This window comes from Apium graveolens, chromosome 5, assembly GCF_009905375.1.
Source record: "Apium graveolens cultivar Ventura chromosome 5, ASM990537v1, whole genome shotgun sequence".
NCBI lineage: Eukaryota > Viridiplantae > Streptophyta > Magnoliopsida > Apiales > Apiaceae > Apium > Apium graveolens.
This window is the reverse complement of record NC_133651.1, coordinates 236,558,189-236,581,674: the sequence shown is the minus strand read 5'-3', so window position 1 is coordinate 236,581,674 and position 23,486 is coordinate 236,558,189. Positions and strand designations below refer to the sequence as shown.

The window sequence follows — 23,486 nt, the reverse complement described above, 5'->3', positions numbered from 1 at the left end:
TCAGCATCTACTTCAGGTAGACTTTCAGTTTCTGTATCATCATCATCAGAACTTGATGATTCTGAATCAGATTTTATAATGAGAGCTTTTCCTTTGCCTTTCTTTGAGATAGCCACTTTGGGGGATTCCTCCTCAGCCTTAAGAGCAACTGTCCTTGACTTTCTCCCATGTCTCTTGCTTTTTTGATCCATCTCAAGTTCATAAGTCTTGAGCATACCATAAATTTCATCAAGAGTAGTTTTATTAAGAGCATAGTTGTCTCTTATAATAGTAGCTTTCATATCCCAACTTTCAGGAAGAGCTAAAAAGAATTTTAGATTTGAATCTTCAATATCATATTCCTTGTCCACCAGTGACAGATCATTCAAGAGTTTGACAAACCTGTCATATAAGTCAGTTAATGACTCATCACTTTTTGAGTCAAAGTGCTCATACTTCTGAGTAAGTATAGTCCTCCTGTTTTTCTTGATTGCATCAGTTCCCTGACACCTTATTTCCAAAGCATCCCATATCTCCTTTGCAGTCTTGCATTGAATTACCCTGTTTGACATGACATTATCAATGGCACTATGCAGCAATGCCTTACCTTTGCATCCTTGGCAATAGATGAGATATCTTCAGCTGTGTATTCACTTTTCTCCTTTGGTATGGTCTTTGCTGGCTGATCTACAACTACAACAGAGAGCTTGGTTGGCTTATGCGGTCCTTCATAAATTCTGTCAAGGTATTCTGGATCTGTAGCTTCCAGAAACATAGTCATCTTCACTTTCCATATGGGATACTCAGAAGGTCTCAGCATGGGAACCCTGATAGTCTCATATCGACTGTGGGTTTGAGTCTTTGGAGTTTCTTCAGTTTTGGCGGGCTTGGTTGGATTTTCCAGCTTCTTCAGACATGATTGTTTTGGATCTTTACTGTATGTCTGTTAAAAGATAGGCTCTCATACCACTTGTTAGGTCACACAACACTGTAGAAGGGGGTTGAATACAGTGTAGAATACAACAAATCGATTTAGAACACAAGTAACAGAAAACAGATGTATTCGATATAATAAACTCTGTTACAATGGAACTGTTCTCTCTCAGTGATTAACAAATATCACGAGAGCTGCTAGGTTATAATGTATGATCTTCTCGATGATCGTAACACATATAGTGTAAACCTATGTCTGTGTTTATATAGACACACAGTTACAAGATAACTTCTAATTGATATGAAATATAATTTTGTCTCCTAAAATATATAAATCAGATATCTTATATAATTCTTCTAGTCCTCTAATTCTTTCCATGCATATCTTCTTCTGTATTAGTCTCGATCTTTTTTCCTGTAAATCAGCTTCCTTCCTTAACTGTTAGTCCTTCAGTACTTAAGTTCTGATATCCATCTTCTGATATTATCTTCTGATAATCTAAGTCCTGGTGTAAGTCCTGATTCCGGTAAGAACTGATATTTTCTGTTTGTTAAGATCTGAAAACTAAACATGAAACATATTAGACATGACATCTCAAATATATCCAACAAGTTGTATGACTATCACAATGAATTTCAATACCATGAAGCAGTTTGCTAACTACATGTATCACATACATAAATCCATGTACCCATTCAGTCTCTGTCCTTGTGGCATCTAATGACACAACTCAACCTTAAATGTATACTGAGCTATAATAGTCTGTTTAGTAGATTTTTAGGATATTGTTCCACCTGCTAGGGTAAATAAATATCCAGTAACTCCAGTGGAACGAGAGTTCTTAGCTATAAAACCGGTATCACTGCATCCTTATAGAACACTAGGAAACTTTCTATAACGCAAGACAAGGAAAATAATTCCCTTTTGATATTTAAGAACTCTATCTAATGCCTCATAATGAGTATTGTTTGGACAACTTATATATCTTGCCAACTTAGACACAAAATATGAAATTTGAATATCTTGACAACTTAGACACATAATATGAAGTATTTGGTCTAGTGTAGGTTTCAAGATAATGTAAACTTTAAATATTTTAAGTAAAACTTAACCGAGACATAGGAACCCAAATGTATTCTTGAACGAACGCAACTTTAGAATCTTATGGTGTGTTAAAGATTCTACAACTTGAATAACCAAACTTCTCAATCATAGATTTCTCTATTTATTGAGATTGTAACAAGGTTATTCCTTCAACTCATTCTATCAACTTGATATCAAAAATCACACTGACAACACCCACATCTTTCATTTTAATGACTCTTCAAGAAACTCTATATCTCGTTAATGATCTCAATATTAGATCAAAACAATAAGATATTATTCATATATAAGCACATGATTTCACTAGCTCTAATTTTATAATAGACGCACTTGTCACTTTCATAATTATATTAACTGCAAAGTCTAAAGTTAAAACAGTTTAATCAAATTTTTTATAGCAGTCTCTCAGTACTTGTTTTATGCTATATATAAATTTGACTAATTGACAGACTTTCAATTTATTACCACAAGCTACAAATCCCTCAGACTGGTCCATATAAATCTCTTATTAAAGATCTCCATTTAAAAAAGATGTTTTTACATGTATTTGATGAATTATAAGATCATGTACGGAGGCTATTGCCACAAGTATTCAGATAGTTTTCATTCTGGAAACAAGTGTAAATATCAAAATAGTCAATACCTTCTCTTCACCCAAAACCTTTTGCTACCGACCTAATCTATATCTATCGATTGAGCCATCCGATTTCAATTTACTTTTGAAAATTCACTTACATGCTATTATAGTACACCCAAAAGAAAAATCAACTAAATCCCATGTCCATTAGAAATAAATGAATCAATTTCACTCTTTACATCATCTTTTCAATGCATTGATTCAGAAAATTATGTTACTGTGAAATATAAAATTTATAAATTATGTTATTAATTATACAAATAATTAATGATATACAATTTTAGTTTTTTAATTAGTTTCAAATTATTATTTTTTAATCATTTAAACAAAACCTAAAACAATAACGACCTTCGTAAGCAACCATCACGAATACTAACCATCACGAATACTAAATTGCTTTCATCTAAAAAGGAACGGTTCAATAACTTTTAAGTTTCATGGAGTTAAAGTTATTTTTCTAAAAAAATTGATTTAACAAATTATTACCTGATTAATCTCCTATAGTATTTGACCAATTTGATTTTTATTATCCGATTAAACATCATACATTTTTCTTTATCGGAGTATAAATACTAATTTATTAAAAATTAAAATAATATATTCATTTAAAAAATCATTATATTTAGAAATTAAAATATGATAAATACATATTTATTAATTTATAATTAATATAATTATAATATTATATTAAATAATATTTCAATATTAAAATATATCTAATTTTTTCTCGACTAATCCTTTTAATTAATCTCGAATTTTCGATTAATCTCAAATAGCTGGGTGAATTGAATATATATAAAATTATGGGCCACTATAGGCCACTGGCCCAAACAACAATCTTGACCGTAAACCCCTTCTAGTCCACTCATCCTATCCTTACTCCAGAAGGAACTGAACATCCAATGATCCAACCCAAATTGGTGTGTGAATTTATATGTAGAGAGAGAGAGAGAGAGAGAGAGAGAGAGATTTTCTTGAATGAGAGTGATATGAAACTGAAGGTGAAGAAGCTAAAGTAGTAACTATTTGTAAACAAGTAATGATGTTGCAGCCACATTTTTCAGATCCTGTGAAGCTTAAAACCAAGAAGGTGCTTACAAATTTATATTTTCTGTTACCCTCTTTCTAATTATATATTTTCATGTTGTACAATATAAATTTATCCATTTTGTATCATTTGAGGTTTCTTGAAAATAAGTAAAGCTTTGACTTTTACCTTATGATTATGTTCTTGATTTTAGTATATGCTACTTTACAAAAGAATTAATGGTTGCTTATATAAATCCCTTTTTGTGTATTCTCTTGGGAAAATTTAATAATTTGTGGGGATTGTTAGTTTAGGGTCTATTTATGATAGAATTGCTAGGATTTTTTCGAAGATCATGCTACTTTGGTTCTAATTTTCAATGTTTGCTCCTAAGGGCAATAGAGTAAGTATGTGATTACATATGATATGATGTCTGTTTAGTTGCTTTTGTTTGGCGCAATGTAATTTTTTCAGTTTTTTTTTGTTTAGGCCTCCGGGATTGCTTGTTAACTTATTTTAAGTAATTAAATGTAAAACAAACATGCCCTTATTTGCGTGTAGTTAGTTTTTTAAATCAAGGAAATGTAGTTTGTATTGTGGATGATAAAACATTAGGGGCTTGTTTACTAATAATGAAGGAATTTGAAATTTGTTGTTCGTCTCCAACAGATTATTTTTGAAGATATATTCATTGCTCGCGATTCTGGCACACTTGAACAACTAAAAGAGTTGAGCTCTAAACGTAGAATAATTGAAGAGTCTATTAATGAAAGAAGCTCTATTACAATGGCTGTTGCACGGGAAATGTCTGGAGGCTCAACTTTGCAGTGTGAACAGGTAACAATTATAGAATTATATAGGCATGTAAAAGGTAGCTTATATGTGTTTCTATGTCATGACAAGTTATGAAAGCAAAACCTTAAAAAGTTAACATTTATTAAAGAATTGTGTGGTAAAAAAGCTGAAAACACGAGCAAATAGTATCATAATTTTGATGTTTAGATTTTTCTTCATGTGTGGGTGATTGCAATCAGGACATTCAAAAATTAGAGAAGTACTTGCCATTATTGGAAAATTTTATCTGCCAAGTTCATATGGTTAGTGATAGCCCTCGGATGCTTCAATGGACTTCCAAACTCAGGATAAGTTGGAGCAGTGCTCTAACATCATTATCTTTCTTCAGTTTTTTGGGTCAAAAGTTCTTTCAAATTGATAGTCTGCTGTTTGAGCTCAGTATGATGCTCTTTCTTAATGGTGCACTGCTACGAGAATGGGCTTTTGAACTACTGTCCAAAGGTAAACCTTATTAGTTAGTTCCTTAACCATTAATATGCAAACTTTAATTTTTTTGATTATTACGTATCACTGTAGATATGGTGCAATCTACCACTCTTTTTAGGAGAGCTGCTGGAGTTTATCACCACTTGGCGAATGAGGTTCTTCCCTCTTTACAGCCTGCTCTGCCTCCAGAAAGGCCACCAGAAGTTACATCATCCGTGTGTTCTGTTTTGAGCCTTCTTTGTTTGGCTGAGGCTCAGGTGGAAGTCTGATTTCTCATGTTTATTAGTTTGAAAGCTTAAACTTTTTTGATAGTTTTATTTGCGGAGATAACAATGAACCAAAATTTTCTTACAGGCTGTAATCATAAAGAAATCTGAGGAGAAAGGAAACACACAAAGTCTATTAGCAAAGTTGCATTATGGTGTTGTACATATGCTAGATGAAGCGATTGTTTTATTACAGTCATTAACTGAAGATAAAAAGAATATTTCAGTACGCTTTGTGGTATATATGCAATATGCATATCCATTCTTATATTGGTTGATTGGTTATCTTTTGTTTTTAATATCGTGGTTGTATCTCTATAATCTGGCTTGTTAATTTTCATGTCATTTATACTAGTTGATGTTTACCTACTACTGTAGAAGGAAATAATGGAAACTAAACTTAGTATTTAGTCGTTAGTCACTCTTTTGAAGAAATCTATCAATTTATAAAATTAGATGTAATTGCGTCAAGCAACTAAGGACCTTATTTCTTCTTTTCCCGGTAGTCCTCAAGGCCTTAATAGCATTTGGAATTTTGATGTTCTTTAAATTTTCTAAAGTTGATTGTATTTGCTCTTCTTATTGTTTGTTTTGTTCGACATAAATGTCAAGATCAAGTTTTTTATCTGCTAAAATCTTCTCTTCGTCATCTTTCTGGGTTGGCAGGAATTTCTTTCATTTTGCAAAGTCATGCATGAATTGAGAAATGATATGTACCGTGCAGAAAGTTTAAAGGCTAATGGTCAGATTGGTACTGCAATTGGATTTCTTCAACAGGCTCTTGTAACTGCGCCGATGAATCTACCAGGAAATGAGTCCTGGAGGTTGGTTCTTAATCAGGAGGCCGATAAGTTGGCAGGGTTGCTGCAGAAATATGAACATGAGAATGACTTTGTCTGGCATGATAAGGTTCCAACGCAACTGGAGCTTCCATTACCCGAAGGTAAAAGAATTGTTAATTTTATACCATATCATCCTCAAAGATGGGAAAGAGCATTTTCTTTTAAAATATAAATGTACAGATAGAGAAAGAGCAAGAGTGCCCATTTAGAAATTATTGCATATGCTTTGTGTGTGGAGAACTAGCCACGTTGAGATTTAAGGATCCATAGATATTGTAAAATAGTGACTGATGTGCTAACAGAAACAAGGAATGTTCTGTATCTTCAGTGAATGCACAGTTCATCAGGAACTGAGGATCTCTTTTGGTTTTTATTTCTGTATGATTCAAGGTAGAAAAATGACATGACTTGTGAATATTATTTTTAAGATTTTAACTAATGTCGCCACAGGGTTATTAAAGTTTTTCTAACGCAAATTTCAGTTTTTGCGGATATTTATAGTTTCAGTCTTTTCTATTGTATTATCGCGTCTTTTCTAATGTATTATAATTTATAGTGTCGTAGTTGGGCAACTGTTTTCAGGTGAAGGAATGGCTGATCTGCAGCATAGTAGATGTTAGTGTGCTTGCTTTTCGAAAAGATTTTTTTTGGATATGGGATTCTAGCGATACTATATTTCCATCACAATGGGATTACCAAGGAATTTTGTGCGGCGATAGATGTAGGCACCTCACTTAATTCCGGACCACCTTAATTAATGCGTCACCATATCAGTGTACTCAGCTTTAGTGATGACCATCTTTATCAACTCCAAACTCGGACAGTGTATGTCATCTAAGAGAGAAGTATTCAGTCAATAAAATATTAAAAATATTATCTGTATAATATTAAGAGAAGAAGATAACTGGAACACTAACAAAAAGGTAGATGGTTTTTAACCTGAACATTAGGACCAAAACCACCTTCCTCACTAACATAGTAACACTAGTTATAAACATAACAATAACATAAACAGTTTAGTTGGTGATTGATTTTAATTTTTGACATATTAGTACAGGATATAAGTAGAACAATATCTTCTACCTGAGTAAGGAAAAAGGCACAGGAAGCACTTGATTAAATAGATGTCGCTTTAATATATATCAAAATTCCAAAAAAAAAAACAGAGAAACTCCTAGACATCTGTCACATAACATATGCATCCTGCTACAATGGCAACACAAGTATCCAACATATCCAACATATGTAGGAGTGGAATCAATGGAAAAAATAATAAAGTTAAACCACGGGGTTCCTAAGTTGCTTAACGTGTATACTAGACACACTAATGAGCTCCCCTCCTGCATCTCTTGCTATCCGACCTTGAAGATTTATTTTTCCAAACCATATCATTCTGTGCCCTCCAGATTTCCCAGCACACCATCCTAATTTCGGCTAAACTTTGCTTCTCAAACAAAATCAAACCAATCACCAGAGGTCATACATCAAGTACCTGCACTTGTTTAGGTTGTAGATTACTCATCATTGGGACTTCCTAGGCAGCCTGTAATGGCACTCCAAAAATATAACTCATGCTTGGGTGGGTGGGATACAACTGAAGCTTATTAACTTGTTTCCCCATAGAGGCAAATGATAATACAATTATACACTTAAAACAACATAAACCTAAACATTATGTGCTAAATCATAATATTCCCGGACAATTGGACAAATATCCATAACTTAAAAAAGGTTTATAATGAAATAAAACACACTTGACATATATCTTTGAAATCAAGAAAATTTCATTTAATCAATTGTTCCTTACATACAAAATTTACATCCTAATAATTACTAAACCCCTAATTAACTAGAGAGAAAACTAAAAAAAAAAAAAAATCAAAACTCGAATACTTGGTGTATGCCATGAACCGCAAACACAGAAGAAAGATAAATGTCACGATATGTTACAAGAACGCCATTGATGGTATACTTATAAGGCTAATTCCTATGGTCATGATGTACCCGAATTTTTATCAAATATACGAGAATAATGTTTAAACAAGTCTTTTCTTTATTCAATTGTTCAACCCTTAGAGATGAGTCTTAGCCCCTTTTTATAGGAAAGTTTAAGGGACTTTTATAGTACAATTGGGCCTAATGGGCCTTTAACTAAATAATATCTATTTATTACAATAAAGTTATCTTGAACCTTCTAATTGAGTCCTTGATCAAACAATTGTTTGGAATAACATCTTTAGATTTGTTTTGGATATTTTGGGTTATGAAAATTGGACAAGAAAGAAAAATATAAGCATGACCAAAGTTAGTGAACAACTAAAATAATAGATAAAATAACAAATAAAAACCAGAGTAGGATATGCTTTGTTGCATTTTAATTACGTTATTGCCCTTATCACTTTATGTTTCTATTGTTTGCTTATTTTGTTTGTTTTTCTCTTTCTCTTTCCTTTTTATTCTTTTTTATAATCGTTTCCTTTTTGTTTTCCTAGTACATTGATTGGGTTGTGGCTGTTTGAATTCTCCTTCAACTATCAAAAGGAAGCAATGCTCCGGAGCAGTTTCATTTCTCTTCTATCATTACCGAATTTGTAAGTTGCCTTTACCTCTCTTCTTGATTTCTTTACCTTTTAAAGTTGTTATCTTTGCATTTATTTTTTCATTCTCATTCTTGTAATCTTGTTGGGTGAGATTGAAATTGAGATGGAGAGAATGAGTTCATCGTCTTTTAAACGGACTATTTCTAACCGTGATCCTGGTAAGAGATCACTCGAGGAGGGTGATCAAGAATCCTCTTTAAACTTGAATGATTTAGAGATTCCTGATTTGGAAGAGTGTCATTCTTTCGATTTCCTAGAAGTGGATGAGTTTTTAGCAGGAATTCCCGAAGGGCCCGACCTTCTCCGCCTTTGAGTCCCCGAACCTTGATCAATTGGCGCCCAACTCTGTTGCTCAACTTAGTGGCTTCATCGCCTTGTGTTGTGACAGAAACATGATCCCTCCAATTAAGTTATTTTTCTCAATATACGGGGTTCTATATCACGAGGGTCAGGTCTATTTTGATACTCTCCATAAGAGAATAAAAATCGTGAGTGTGAGGTCCTCGAACTCGGGCTATTATGCCAAGTGGCTGTACGTCGGTGGCCCAGACTTGAAATTTGTATGGCCTTGTAGGAAGATTAGCGAGGCTACCATTGTTTATCTGAATAACTTAGAAAAGTACGATACTAGCTACTTAGATGAATTTCATGGGACGAGGTCAACATACACTCATCTGCAATTGGAAGATCTTAGGTTCTTGGAGATGCCTGACCGTAAGGGGAATGGGCTCGATAAATTTTAATTAGCATGTTTATAACAAAAAAAATTCTTTTTTTATGCTTTGTGACTTATTTTGTAGCTTAACTAACCTTCCTATTTTTCTTTCTCTTAATGTAGTTGCGGGGCCTTCACCCAAAAAGATCTTGAACAACGAAATTCGGAGTAAAATGGACAAAGCAATGTAATAGGGTCGCGGGAGGCGCTGTCGATGCCTCGAAGTCAAGGGCTGGTCCGTCGAAGGTTAATCACTCTGTGTTCATCGAGCTTTTGGATGATCGTGGGGAGAAGGTAGTTGAAGATGTAGGAAAGGTGGTTGTGGATTGCGATCTTGTGGGAGTCAATCCCCGTAAGCGACATCGCCGAGAGGCGGACAAAGATGAAGCTGGTGGGGCTGGTGAAGTAGCCGGTGGAGTTAATAAGACTTTGACACTGGTTGGGAATCATTTACTGAGGGCTAACACAATCGACCCCCATGGTCGGCGAGAAGCTGTTTGGGTCGAGATTCAACCTACGGAGCTTTGGATCGGTGGGTCGGCTGTCCCTCTGCGAGCTTTAAAATTTCCAATCTCCCTCAAGACGCCATGGATTATGATGCTAGGCGTCGTGGTGAGATCGCAGAGATGTGTAAAGGGCAAGCTGGCTGGGTAATACTCTTTACTTTCCATCGTTCGTTCCATTTTTTTTCATTCGTTCATCATAATAATTTATTATAATTGTTGTTCTTGTTTTCTCTTTTTTGTCAGTTCCTTGCTGATTTTATGCACATCTCGGAGGAGTTTAAAGCTGATGATGACATCGAAGCTCGATCTAAGGTAGAGGCTGAGATTTTGACTCTTAAAGCGGAGAAGAAGAAGCTTAGCTTGACTTATGTCGAGGTAGAAAGGCGGGCAGGTGACCTGGAGAATGCGAATTCTGCCTTGTCGAAGCGTGTTGGGGAGATGGAGGTTTCCAAATAGTCGCTTACTAACAAGGTGACGGATCTTGAGACCCGGCTTCGCGAGGCCGAGAAGGATCGTGATGATGAAAAGCCAAGCGAGAGGGTTTGGAACGTCAAGTCAATGGTATGGATGGGTTTTACAAGTTGATTGTTTAAGAGAATGAGCAGTTAAAGATGGAAGTGTAGAGGGGGTTGAAAATATTGCTGATGCGCTTGGCGACGGCTGTGGTCGTTGCTTAACCAGGCTATCACAGGTTGGCGTAGACGTCACCAGGAACTCTTTCTAAGAATACATTCAAGCTTTTGCATAGCCTCTCCCCATCTAGATTTGGTGTCTGGGTGGTGAGCACAGTTTCTTGAACCATGTCACTTTAATTTGGCAACACTTGAGGATTAGATTCAAGTATTTGACTATAAGATGAAGAAATTTTTGAAAACAGATTTTGAACCCCTGATTGGAGTGTTGGCAGCTCCCCCTGAATAGTAGAGGGAGCATCAAGTGATGTGCTCTCCTTGTGTGTGATATCATTATGTCTCCTTTCATACACTTGAATTTGTTCAAGTGATATTTGTGCAGACTCTTTACAGGGTGCACTAGGGAGAGTAGTCTGTTTTTGTCCTTGTTTTACAACTACATCCTTTTGGTAGGATGCAGAGGTGGCTTGAGTGGTCAACTCTAAGTTTTTGGCCTTCTTTTTTACCAAGGGTGACTCAGTTTCTGTTTGTTCCTCACCACTCTCAATAATGATTGTTAGGTTTTCCTGCTTTCTCTTCTTTTTACTCACTTCACCCTTTTGAGAGAATGAATTGGTTGGCTTCCTAGCTTCTAGTAATACGGAAGAAGTGGTCTCAACTTGGGAAGGCCCCTGTTGGTTGTCCTGTGTTTGTACTTCCACAGAGACATGAGCCATAGCTGTACTAGATTCAATATTTGACCTCATGTCAGGCATGGGGTAAGGGTAACTCTTAAACCTCTCCATCATGAATGGAGTGATTTTGAGACTTACAGTTACCTTGTTCTTTGTAGTAAGTGAGCCAAATATAATTTTGGACACTTGCTTACAATTGCCTATTTTTGTGCTATTGATACCATTAAGTAAATGAATGTCTGATACTTTATGATTTAAAATAGACATGATAAATCTATGAAAGAAAATTTACTTACCTTTTACAGCTAGGGGCATTGTGAGCCTGGTGGCAAGTTCTTCCAGGATCAATAGACCAACATTCAAGTGTCGGTTGTGGGCTATGGAGAACACCAACTTCTGCACCACACTTGATATGTTGCCATATCCTATCTTTCTGTAGGTGAAGGCCCTCACTATAGAATCAAACAAGAAGGACCATTCTTTCCTCAGGTTTGTTATGTTCAGACTTTCTAGGTTGATTCTTCCACCATATTTTATGAAATCCATGAACTCGGCTAGCTCATCCCGTGTTAGCACCTCCACCAGATTTTCAGTTGGAAGACCCAAAGCTGCATTCACATCTAACTCATTGAACTCAATTTGTTGGCCTCCAATTGAGCAAGTCACCACCATAGATACAGAGTTGTCATGCATATTATCCTTACTATAGCTGTTGTTCAAAACTCATGCAAGACACCCAAGTACAAGATTAGGTTAGCAGCTAACGCACCTGCAAGATACGATTTAGACAAAAACTTGACAAACCCTTGAAAGAATCAGGGGCCTGATTATCATCAGTAAAAGCAAGGTAGTTAGTTTCATTCTTGGGGATATCAACTCTAACATTATTGAGTGCCATTATTGTTGAGTTAAAAAGAATAGGTAAGAAAAATGAGAGAGAAAGAGCTTGGAACGAGAGAGAAATCGGGTTGGATTTGAAAATTAGGTCACTTTGAGTTCTCGAAGGCGTAAGGATGTGTATGTCGAGATGTTTGGATATTTATAATGAAAGGTAAATGACTTATCGAGAAATAAAAATAAACGTTTGGAATTTGCTTATCGAGAAGTCATATAGAGAAAATAGCTGCATATCGATATGTCATATTTCTGAGTCTTATCGAGAACAAAAAAAACTTATCGAGATGTCAAATACATACCCAGTGTGTCCAAAATTGACTAAATTGTTTCCAATTTTTATTTGAATAAATCAAAATAAAATCAGAATGATTTTGTCAGAAGTATTTTACCAAAATAATTGATTACATTAAAATATCTCGGTTCTGAGTTATTTATAAGTCTAAAATTATACTTGTAGAGAACTCTGTAAGTTAACACTTATAGAGAACTCTACAATGACTTATCGATAAGTCATAACGAAGCTTATCGAGAAGTCCCTCGAGAAGTCGGAAAATTATCTCATCGAGAACTCACTCGAGAAGTCTTAAAATGACTTATCGATAAGTCAATTAGACTTATCGAGAACTCAGTTCTCTATACTTTTGATTACTTTGATTCTGCCTTGTGCTAAGTTTACATATTGAAAATGGAAATCAACATTTATGCAGTTTTCTTAGAATTTGAAAAATTCCAAGCTAAATTTTTAATTTTGAAAAATAAATATGCAGAGATTTCTGAAATATTTATAATTCATATTCCAGTTAGTTTCCAATTAAATCAAATTATTTTGATTTACTAGAAATTAATCTGTTGCACAGCACTAGTTGAGTTCTTGCCTTAGGATAAAGAATTTAACATTCCAATTTCACCTACAAATCTAGTGAAAGTTGCTTCATCCAAAGGTTTAGTAAAAATGTCACCTAATTGTTTTTCCGTTGGAACAAAAATGAGCTCAATGGTATCATTTGTAGCATGTTCTCTGATAAAATGGTACCTTACATCAATGTGTTTTGTTCTAGAATGATTAACTAGATTAGCCACAATAGATATAGCACTAGTATTGTCACACATAATTGGAATTTTGTGTAACACTAGGTCATAATCCATTAGCTGATTTCTAATCCAAAGCACTTGAGCACAACAACTTCCAGCAGCTATGTATTCAGCCTCATATATGGAAGTTGACATAGATTGTTATTTCTTGCTATACCGTGATACAAGTCTTTGTCCAAGAAAATGACAGCTTCCACCTGTGCTCTTTCTGTCAACCCTACATCCAGTAAAATCTGCATTTCTGTATCCAACAGCTTCAAAACCAGTTCCATTAGGATACCATGGTCCCAAGTTTGGAGTCCCTTTCAAGTATCAGAAAATCCTCTTCACAACCATCAAATGTGATTCATTTGGATTTGCTTGAAATCTTGCACACAGACATGTAGCAAACATGATGTCTGGTCTACTTGCAGTTAAGTATAGAAAATATCCAATCAAACCTCTATAGCTTGAAATATCTACACTTTTGCCCTTTTTATCTTCATCCAACTTTGTAGCTGTGGACATAGGTGTAGATGCAGGTGAACAATCAACCATGCCAAACTTTTTCAATAGATCTTTGACATACTTAGTTTGGTTGACAAAGATTCCATCACTTCTTTGACTGACTTGAAGTCCAAGAAAGTAACTCAATTCCCCCATCATACTCATTTCATATTCACTCTGCATAAGCTTGGAAAATCTTTGACAAAGCTTTTCATTTATAGAACCAAAGATAATATTATCCACATAAATCTGAACTAGGATCATATCATCACCAGCTTCTTGAGAGTCTTGTCCATTATTCCTATAGTGAATCCATGTTTGATTAAAAATTCTGACAGTTTGTCATACCAAGCTCTAGGTTCTTGTTTTAGTCCATAGAGAGCCTTGACTAACTTGTATACAAAATTTGGAAATTATGGATCTTCAAAACCAGGTGGTTGTTGCACATAAACTTCTTCTTCCAACTCACCATTAAGGAATGCACTCTTCACATCCATTTAATACACCTTAAAATTAGAGTATGTAGAATATGTAAGAAAGATCCTTATTACTTCAAGTCTTGTAACTAGAGCAAAGGTCTCATCATAATCAATTCATTCCTCCTGTGAGTAGCCTTTTGCAACCAACCTTGCTTTGTTTCTGGTAACAATTCCATTTTCATCCAGTTTATTCCTGAACACCCACTTTGTTCCAATTATACTCATATTCTTTGGTGCATAAACCAATTTCCAAACTGTGTTCATTTCAAACTGATTTAGCTCTTCTTGCATAACTGATATCCAATCAGGATCAAGTAGAGCTTCTTCAGTTTTCTTTAGCTCAACTTATGAAAGAAAATATGCATGAAGACATTCACTTGTAGTTTCACTTCTAATCCTCACTCCAGCATTGTGATCACCAATAATTGCATCTGCATTGTGACTTCTATCCCATTTTCTTGTGTGAGTTTGCTGACTTGTATTTTCTGCTTCTTCTTCATTATTGGTATGACTTCCATAGTTTTCTTTTCTTTCTCCCCCTGAGTTTGTGTTATCAAACTCAGGTGTTTGAGATGAGCTTCCATTCTCATAATTCACTTAATCAATAGCCTCTTCATCAATTCTGTGGTTTGTGTTGACTTCAGATTCATCATCAGAATCACGATCAATGTTGAGATTTTCAAACTTTAGGGCTTCAACTTCATTTTCACTAAGGCATTCCAAGCTTGGACATTTGTCATCATCAAAAATAAAATATGTGTTTTCCATAATCTTCTTATGTTCAATCACATAGACTTTGTATTCAGTTCTCTCCAATGAATATCTCATAAAAATTGCCTCAAAAACTTTAGGGTCAAATTTTCCCACATATTCAGAGTTGTCCTTCAAAATATAGCACTTGTTTCCAAACACATGAAGATGCTTCACAGTAGGCTTTCTTTTAGACAGAATTGAGTAGGGTGACTTTTCAAGATTCTTGTTAATGAGATATATGTTTTGAGTGTAGCATGCAGTGTTCACAGTTTCTTCCCGAAAACTTGTTGGCAACTTTGCATCTTGCAGCATTATTTTAGCAGCCTCTACTAGTGTTCTATTTTTTCTCCCAACTACCCCATTTTGCTGATGTGTTCTAGCAGCTGACAGTTCTTGAACAATGCCCTTGTCTTTGCAGAATTCAGTTAAGGTTGCATTCCTGAATTTTGTTCCATTAACATTCCTCAATCTTTTCACACAATTCTGATCTTCAGCCTGCTTCTCAATCTTCTTGATGTGCTCAATTATGATGAGTGGAGTCTCATCTTTGGAGTGCATAAATTCTACCCATGTGTATCTTGAGTAGTCATCCACCATCACCAGTTGCAAATGTGCACTTATAGAATTCACAGTTTTGCTCTTGTGACTTGATCTTTTTATTTTTCCCATTTGACAAGCATCACAGACTTCATCTTGAGCAAACTCCAACTTAGGCATGTCTCTCACTAACTCCTTTTTGACTAGAGTATTGATTTCCTTGAAATTCAAGTGAGATAGCTTATTATGCCATAGCTTGTTTTGCTCTACAGATGCCTTGATATAGAAGCAACAAATTCCATCCTCATTTGTTGAGTCCAAGTCTGCAATAAATAAGCTTCTTTTCCTTGCTCCTTTCAGGGCAACTTCACCAGTCTTTTTGCTGACAAAAATGCATTCTCTTTTGTCAAATGAGACCTTGAATCCTTTGTCTGCAAATTGACTAACACTAAGGAGGTTCACTTCAAGACCAGCTACCAGTGCTACATCTTTAATGACAATATTTCCAAAAATCAATTTTCCATATCCTATTGTGAAACCTTTGTTGTTGTGTCCAAAAGTCACTAATGGGTCAGCCTTCTCCTCAAACTGTGATAGCAGGGCCATATCACCTGTCATATGTCTTGAGCATCCACTGTCTATGATCCATATGTCTTTTTTCTTTTTTCCCTGCACAAAATGAGGATTAAGTGTGTTTAGCAACCCAGACAGTGCTAGGTACTTTCTTCTTGTTAACAGAATAAGCAGAATCAGAATGAGTTATTTCAGAAAGAATAGTGTTCATTGACTGTTGTGTATTTTCCCTTTCTGATGTAGACCCAATTTTTACTTCTTTGAGTTCTACTCTTAGCTTGTGGCAACTTTTCATCACTTTTAAGTTACAAGGGATGCAATCAAACTTGTCACAAAATGAGTAGGGATCATTTGCATTTTCTTCATTGTACTTGCATGCTCCTTCTACAGGCTTGCTAACAACCTTTTTACAAAAGTGAGTTAGATGATTTACTGAGCCATATTTTTTACACTGTTTCCCTGGAGCATCTGCAACAAATGCAAAGTTGTTGCTTTTGTTTATCCTAATTCTCCTAATTATATTCTTCTTCTTTCTTGCATCTTCAGTCTTTACTTTCTTGACAGGTGTCTTGGAATCTTGGTTGACCATGGTCTTCTTTTCAACTTTGGAAGTTGGAGTTGTTTCTGCATTTTTCTTTTTATTATCTTCATCAGCAATTTCTTACTTTATGATCAACTCTTCTTCACTAAAATCTACTTCACATGCTTTGAATATAGGTGAATCAACCTTTCTCAGCATAGCTGGGACATCTGCATTTTCAGTTGTTTTTCCTTTACCACCTACAGCTTTCTTGTTGCTACTCAAAGCATCATAATCAAGACCAATAGCTATGTTAGTACATGGCTTATTTTTCTCATGATACTGACCAACCAACTCAGATGCATTCCTGAAAGACTTCAACTTTACTTCATTATTTTCTAGCTTCTCCCTCAATACAGCTTCAATCTCAGCAGCACACTTTAGCTTGTTTTCAGATATTTATTTTCTTGCTTGACTAAATCAAGCTCCACAAGCAATAGATCCAGCTTTTACTTCTCACTCTCAAGCTTCTCATTAGCTTTTGCTGGCCTACTGACTTCCTCAGTAGCTGCTACCAAGCTAGTGTGTATATGAAACATCTCCACACTCATCTTTTCCACAGTCTCCTTATATTAACTAGCATTTTAATCAATAGTGGTTAGAGTTCGTACCTTTGATAAAGGTTTTGAAGTGGATGCTTCTCCATGTTCGAAAGCCATAAGTGCATAATTTTCAACTTCTTCATCCTCATCACCAACATTAGTATCATCCCAACTCTTTCCTTCTATAATATAAGATTTTCCATACTGCTTCTTCAAGAGAGCTTCATACTTTGCTTCCAGTTCCAAGTAAGCTTTATCCTTCTTCAACTTTTTAGACTTTCTGCATTCAGTAGAAAAGTGAACCAACTCATCACAGTTGAAACACCTTATTTTTTATCTGTCCACAGATCTTGTTTTGTAGCCACCTTTGCTAGCTGAATTGTTCTGAGCTTTTGGTTTCCAATTATTGTTATTAGAAGATTGTCCTTTGCTTTTGAAAAACCTTGGCTTCTTGATCTTATGTTGGAAAATTTCCTATCCAAGTAAGCCATGGTCCATTTAATCTAGCTCATCCAAGGTGTACTATTCATCTTCCGCCAGCTCCAGTACAACTTGCTTCTGAGGTCCTTTGTTCTTTTGTTCCATAGTTTGAATAACTGGAACCTGATCATCTTTCTCATCTTTACTTTCTTCTCTGTCATTTACAATCAAAGCACCGGAACCATCAACAACATGTCCATGATGTGCTTTTAATGACTTTCTCTGCAGTATTTCAAGTTCATAAGTTTTCAAGATTCCATATAGAACTTCCAAAATCATTTTGCTTAAATCTATTTCTTCTCTTATAGCTGATATTTTTTGTTCAAGATGGTCAGGAAGAGCTAGTATGAACTTTAGGTTAACCTCCTCACCTTAATATTTATCATGTAGCTGCAAGTCATTTATCAATTTATTGAACCTCTCAATAACTTCAGTAATTCCTTCTTTTGGTTTAGCCATAAACCCCTCATACTGTGAAACCAGAATCCTCCTTTGGTTTGACATAAATTCCTCTATTCCTTCACATATAATTTTTATCTTTTCCCAGATCTGTTTGGCTGTGTCACAGTTGACAATGTTATTGTACATTACATTGTCAAGTGACTCTATTAAGATCAACAGCAAGCCACTGTCCAGAGATACTTTTTCTTTTTCAAGTTCAGTGTATTCTGAAGGATCTTTAGGAGCATAATTTGTCGGAATAACCATGTATCCATCTGTAGATTCCTCAACTCTTACCATGGGGTGAAAGGCCTATTCTTGAGGATCTGAATGTATAATAGGTTGGCCAATCTTATGAATAACATCATTTTCTTTTTCGATAATGTGTATTTAGATCTGTCAAAGGTAGGGATTTAGATACTGATGAGCTTCTATGTATTCATTCTTCCAAGATTTTTAATCTGTTTGCTTTCATATTTTGCTCTGATACCACTTGTTAGGTAATGAATACAACATAGAGGGGGTGGGGTGAATGTGTTTTGGATTATTTTTAAGCTTTTTGAACTGTTATGGATGTGGTAAATAAAGTAATCTAACTTGTGGAGATAATATGTTTTAACAGAAATAATAAAACATGCACATGAACACACTATCTTCAAAACTCACATAATTTTATATTAAAATCAAGTATGACTTGCTACAAATTTCTGGGTTCTTTTTGATAAAAAACTAACCTTCTTTCTTGAAAGAGTTACAAGAATTTCTAGATCTGTTTGTTACAGCTAAAACAAAGCATCCAATGTTTACTATATAGAACCGTAAACATAGGTTTTACACAGCATGCAATAGCATGTACTAAACCCTACTTTAAGTTAACTAAAACTTTATATTTTTGGCTTAGTGTATCTTTGAAAATCGTGCATATCTGTGACTTTACCTTGTCAGTTAATCTTGGCATTTGATCTTGTACTCTTCAAGCTACTTTTTGTAGACTTTTCAAATCAGTAATTGATTTGTTTGTTGATTGATAATCTTGGATATGAAACTGGTCTGCATCTTGTACTTTGAGTTTCATATCGAGATCTCCAGTTTGTTATATAGAGAACTCGACATCTCAATAAGTATAATGGCTTATCGAGATCTCTTATTACTCTATAGTTGTTTTGATTTATCGAAGTCTCTGAGTTCTCTAAAAGAGAATTTGGCTTGTCGAGATCTATGAATTTCTGCAAGTAGAAAAGACTTGTCGATATCTCTGAGATCTCTATAGGCATATTGACTTATCGATATCTCTGAGATCTGTAATGAGAATTGAACTTATCGATTTCTCTAATCTTCACATCTTCAATTTGACTTGTCGATATCTTTAAGTTCTCTATTGCAGAAATGACTTGTCGATATCTCCAATCTTCATATCTTCATTTGAGTCGTCGATATCTTTGAGACTTCTCTATAAGCTATTTTTGACTTGTCGATAAGTCATTCTGGAGTTCTCAAATGACTTCTCTATAAGACTTAATCTATGACTTGTAGATTTCTTAACTTAGAATGTTTTTCTCAAAACAGAGTTATTCAACTCCAATCTTCTTCACAATGTCTCTGATGCGTGATCTTCATGATCTTCTTCCAAAGTTTATTCTTAGACTTGAGACTGTTTACAGAAAAAATACTTCAGTATAATCTATTTACACTTTTACAAACTTAAGTGATACAATACAAAGTACAAACTTAGATTATCATACAACTTACTTAGGGTTGTCAATTTGACTTAATCTTGTAATAGTACAGACATGTCTTGTACAACAAATTCGATCATTTCCTTTTCCCTGATCTTTGCTGGGGGCTTCGCTTCTATCCATTTTATTGTATAGTCATGGCAACCATGATGTACAGGTATTGGTTCTTGAATTTTGGAAATGGTCCCACAATATTGACTCCCCACTCAAAGAAGGGGCATGGGGAGAGGATCAAGGTCAACTGTGTCGAAGGTTGATAACTGACTTTGCCGTGCATCTAGTATGCCTCGCATCTCTTGACATATTCTTCACAATCCTTGTGTATCGTGGGCCAGAATAGTCCATGTACCATGATCTTGAACACTAAGTTTTTACCCCCGAGGTGCTTACCACAGATGCATGTACGAACCTCGATGATTGCAAACTTGGCTTCATCGGGGCCGATGCATCGGAGTAAGGGCTCTGTCAAAGCTCGCCGGAATAGGGTTGTTCCTTTTATGCAATAATTCTTTGACTTAAACATTATTGATCAAGCGTCGGCCTTTGCCTCTAGCAGTTTGTTATCCAGGATGTATTATAGGAGGGTTTTGCCAATCCGCGCCACTCTGAATCTCGTTTATTGACTCCATCTCAATCGAGAGGTGTGGAAGCTCCTCGACGTATATCGGGCAAGGATTGCTAGGAAGTTCTAAGGAGGCGATTTTCGACAAGGAGTCAGCCCACTGGTTTCCAATTATGTCGACATTCGATAACTTCCAGTACGAGAATTTTTGTAACACCCCCAAATCCGGGGTCGGGAATCCGGGTTGTCACGAGTTCCATTTCCCTTAATAACACTTAATCTTAATAAACAATCAACTACTGCATACTGTGACCCCACAATATACATACACACATCACAAGTTATAGTCTCAGAGATGCATACCAAAAATAACACAAGTCAGTTTATTCCATAATTCTAAGTCGTTATACCTCGAAAGGGTTTCTGAATAAATTTACATTTACTTGCCATTATTACAATTCATATAGATACATAAGTCTGGTGCATCAAAAGTTGAAAGCCTAGCTTATTGGTAATTCCTACCTCAGCTACTGCGGCATTAACGCCTCCAGAAAACTGCGGAACGTTTCCTAACCACTTGCGAATTGGGAGCTTGGTCCTGTTCATCTTTTCTATCTGTTGTTGTGTGATGAAAGAAGAAAGAAAGGGTGAACAACAAGCCCACCGAAATAATATGTATAATAATTAATAATATATGAGCATTCTCATAGTATTCATGAAAGTCTTGGTCAAGAAGAAATGAACCAAGTTTGATATCTTAACGCGACCAAGTCGCAAAATATTCAGTATATATGTACATATACTTTTCAAAATCTTGGGAGTCCTCTTCCATGCATAATATACACAGAGTTCCAGTTTATAACTATATAAAAATATCATTGCAAGGTGATCTCATATATCTAACCTTGTCTTAACGTTTTTCTGAAAATCTTTGTCATGCATAAGATAATCATTTACTAGATATAAGTTGAAAAGATGAAGTTACAAGATACTCCAATATACTTATATCTTTTCCGAATATTACTTGAACTACCACCGTTCAAGCTATAACCAGTTTCAAAAGTTCATCACATAGATGAGACTACAAGATAAGATTTGAATAGATTCAATCTTTGAAATATCATTCAAAAGAAATGAAGTTACGAGATACTTCATTTAAGTCCCGATATATATATACACCTATATATATCTCATACATTCCCTGAAAACCTCTGTCATGAAAAGTATTGTTATTCCCAGTGGACTAACAATGAGATTTACAGAAGGGAGGTTGAATGTAAATCTCAAAACTTTTTCAAGTTTTGAGTAGTTTCTAAGGCTAAGTGTTTAAGTGAACAAATGTGTGTGAATTGCTTGAAGCTGATATAGATAGATATATATTCAAACACAAATGTAAAGAACACAAAGAACTTAAAAACTTTTCTGGTGGATTTGTTGTTCCACCAGAGATGTGTTATTTCAGAAAATCTGTGATTCAAAGAATTAAATCACAGCTGCTTCCTAGTACAAACTAGATGATTTTCTCTCTGGATATTTCTAAACAGCTCAGGAAAATTCTTATCTAATTACTAGCTGCTACTTGGTTTATATATCACCAAGTTTACAAGTGAAGACAAAACTGTAAAATACAATTAAAAAGATTCTTCACATGTTTCTTCTTCATTTCTCTATCCAATGCAATCTAGGATAATCTGTGAATCTTTGAATACTTCCTTGTTTACATCAGAATGGAAATGCTGCATCTTCTTCATTCCTCCTAGAGGCTTCCACATTCCAGTTTGTCTCTGTCAACCCATGTGCCTCTGTCAGCTTGTGAATTGTCACTATCAACTGCTAATGAACTAAGCATTCGTTGAAGCTTTCATCAGTTGATGCCTTATCCGTTGAGGCTTTATCCGTTGAAGCTTTATCCGTTGATGCATTATCAGTTGAAGTCTTTATCCGTTGAAGCACTTATCCGTTGATGGATATTATCCGTTGAAGCATTAGAGACATCCGTTGAAGCTTTGTTTCTTATCCGTTGAAGGTCTTCAATATCCGTTGATACTTCTTCACTTATACAAAATTACAAGGCATGAAATATTTACAATTAGCCCTCCTATTTGTATATCCATTAGTAGTCAACATGACTGATAATTTCCTACAACATCTAAGAATTACAACTTGAATTCAGAGAATGAAATGTGCTACAATACTAAACTTATTGCTAAGTAAAGCTACTCCTTCAACGGATAGCCAAGATGGTCTTATCCGTTGAGACTACAAACACTAGATTTCTACTTAAGTGTTTTGTTTAACTTATCATCAAACTAATACACATATTCCTAACAAGTATGAATAGAGTTGCAATATCCAATGAATTTTGGAAGAAAAGAATTTTGGCATAAACCTGATATCTTACTGATCAGGCAAAGATACCAATAAGTAACCTTTTTTACTAGTAGATGGATGAATTTCCCACAGGTCATCACCCTGGCCGCATTAGGAACTATGCTAGACTGCCATTCAGCCACTTATGCATTGATGGACTCCCACTGAGCCACTTACACTTGTATGGACGCCCACTGAGCCCATGTTGCTTATGCCGACTCAAATAGATGGACTTACTTCCCGAATGTTGGGCAAGTAATCAAGATGTTTTCTCAAAACAGCAACCTCGTTGCGAATATAAAATACACCACAGAGCCGGATCCCTCAGGTTTTGAGCGAGTATTTAAATCCCCTTTGAAAGGAAGATCTTAAATATAAAAATAAGTTTTGGGAGCCGCTCTAACTTTTAAAAATCATTTTGAAGACTCTAAAACATTTTAAAGAATGTTTAGAGTAATGCTGATTTAATAAAATAGATCAGTCCCGATATGTTGGAGAAAATATCTTAATATTATTACTTAAATAATATTCCCATAAGGATAATCCTTATAAAAATAATTGAAGTAGAAGTTTTAAAACATATACTTGAAATGAATAATAAATAACCAAAGATATACGTATACGAAAGTACGATCTTTATTTAAATAATCAAAAATAAGTTTGATTATCGAAACATTATTCTTTAATAAAAAAAGAATATTATTTAGTAAAATAAGCGGAGTCATAAGTCCTCGAATTAATATTCAAAAGAATATTCATTA

The 23,486-nt window shown here is 35.0% G+C and overlaps 1 protein-coding gene across 4 annotated transcripts; it reads left to right on the top strand.

Moving 5' to 3' along the window:
* Window positions 1-3,494: 3,494 nt before the first annotated feature.
* On the top strand, window positions 3,495-6,443 carry LOC141724962 (uncharacterized). Of its 4 annotated transcripts, none has more exons than XM_074527290.1 (6): window positions 3,495-3,744; window positions 4,351-4,518; window positions 4,865-4,977; window positions 5,053-5,219; window positions 5,317-5,466; window positions 5,895-6,443. In XM_074527290.1, the coding sequence occupies exons 2-6, from the start codon at window positions 4,448-4,450 to the stop codon at window positions 6,240-6,242; spliced, it is 849 nt and encodes a 282-aa protein (XP_074383391.1). In that variant the 5' UTR covers window positions 3,495-3,744; window positions 4,351-4,447; the 3' UTR covers window positions 6,243-6,443. The 4 variants fall into 4 exon arrangements, with proteins under 4 accessions (XP_074383391.1, XP_074383389.1, XP_074383390.1 ...); XM_074527288.1 differs by having other exon boundaries at window positions 3,496-3,744; window positions 4,716-4,977; window positions 5,317-5,454; XM_074527287.1 differs by having other exon boundaries at window positions 3,498-3,744; window positions 4,716-4,977.
* The last annotated feature ends 17,043 nt before the right edge of the window (window positions 6,444-23,486 follow it).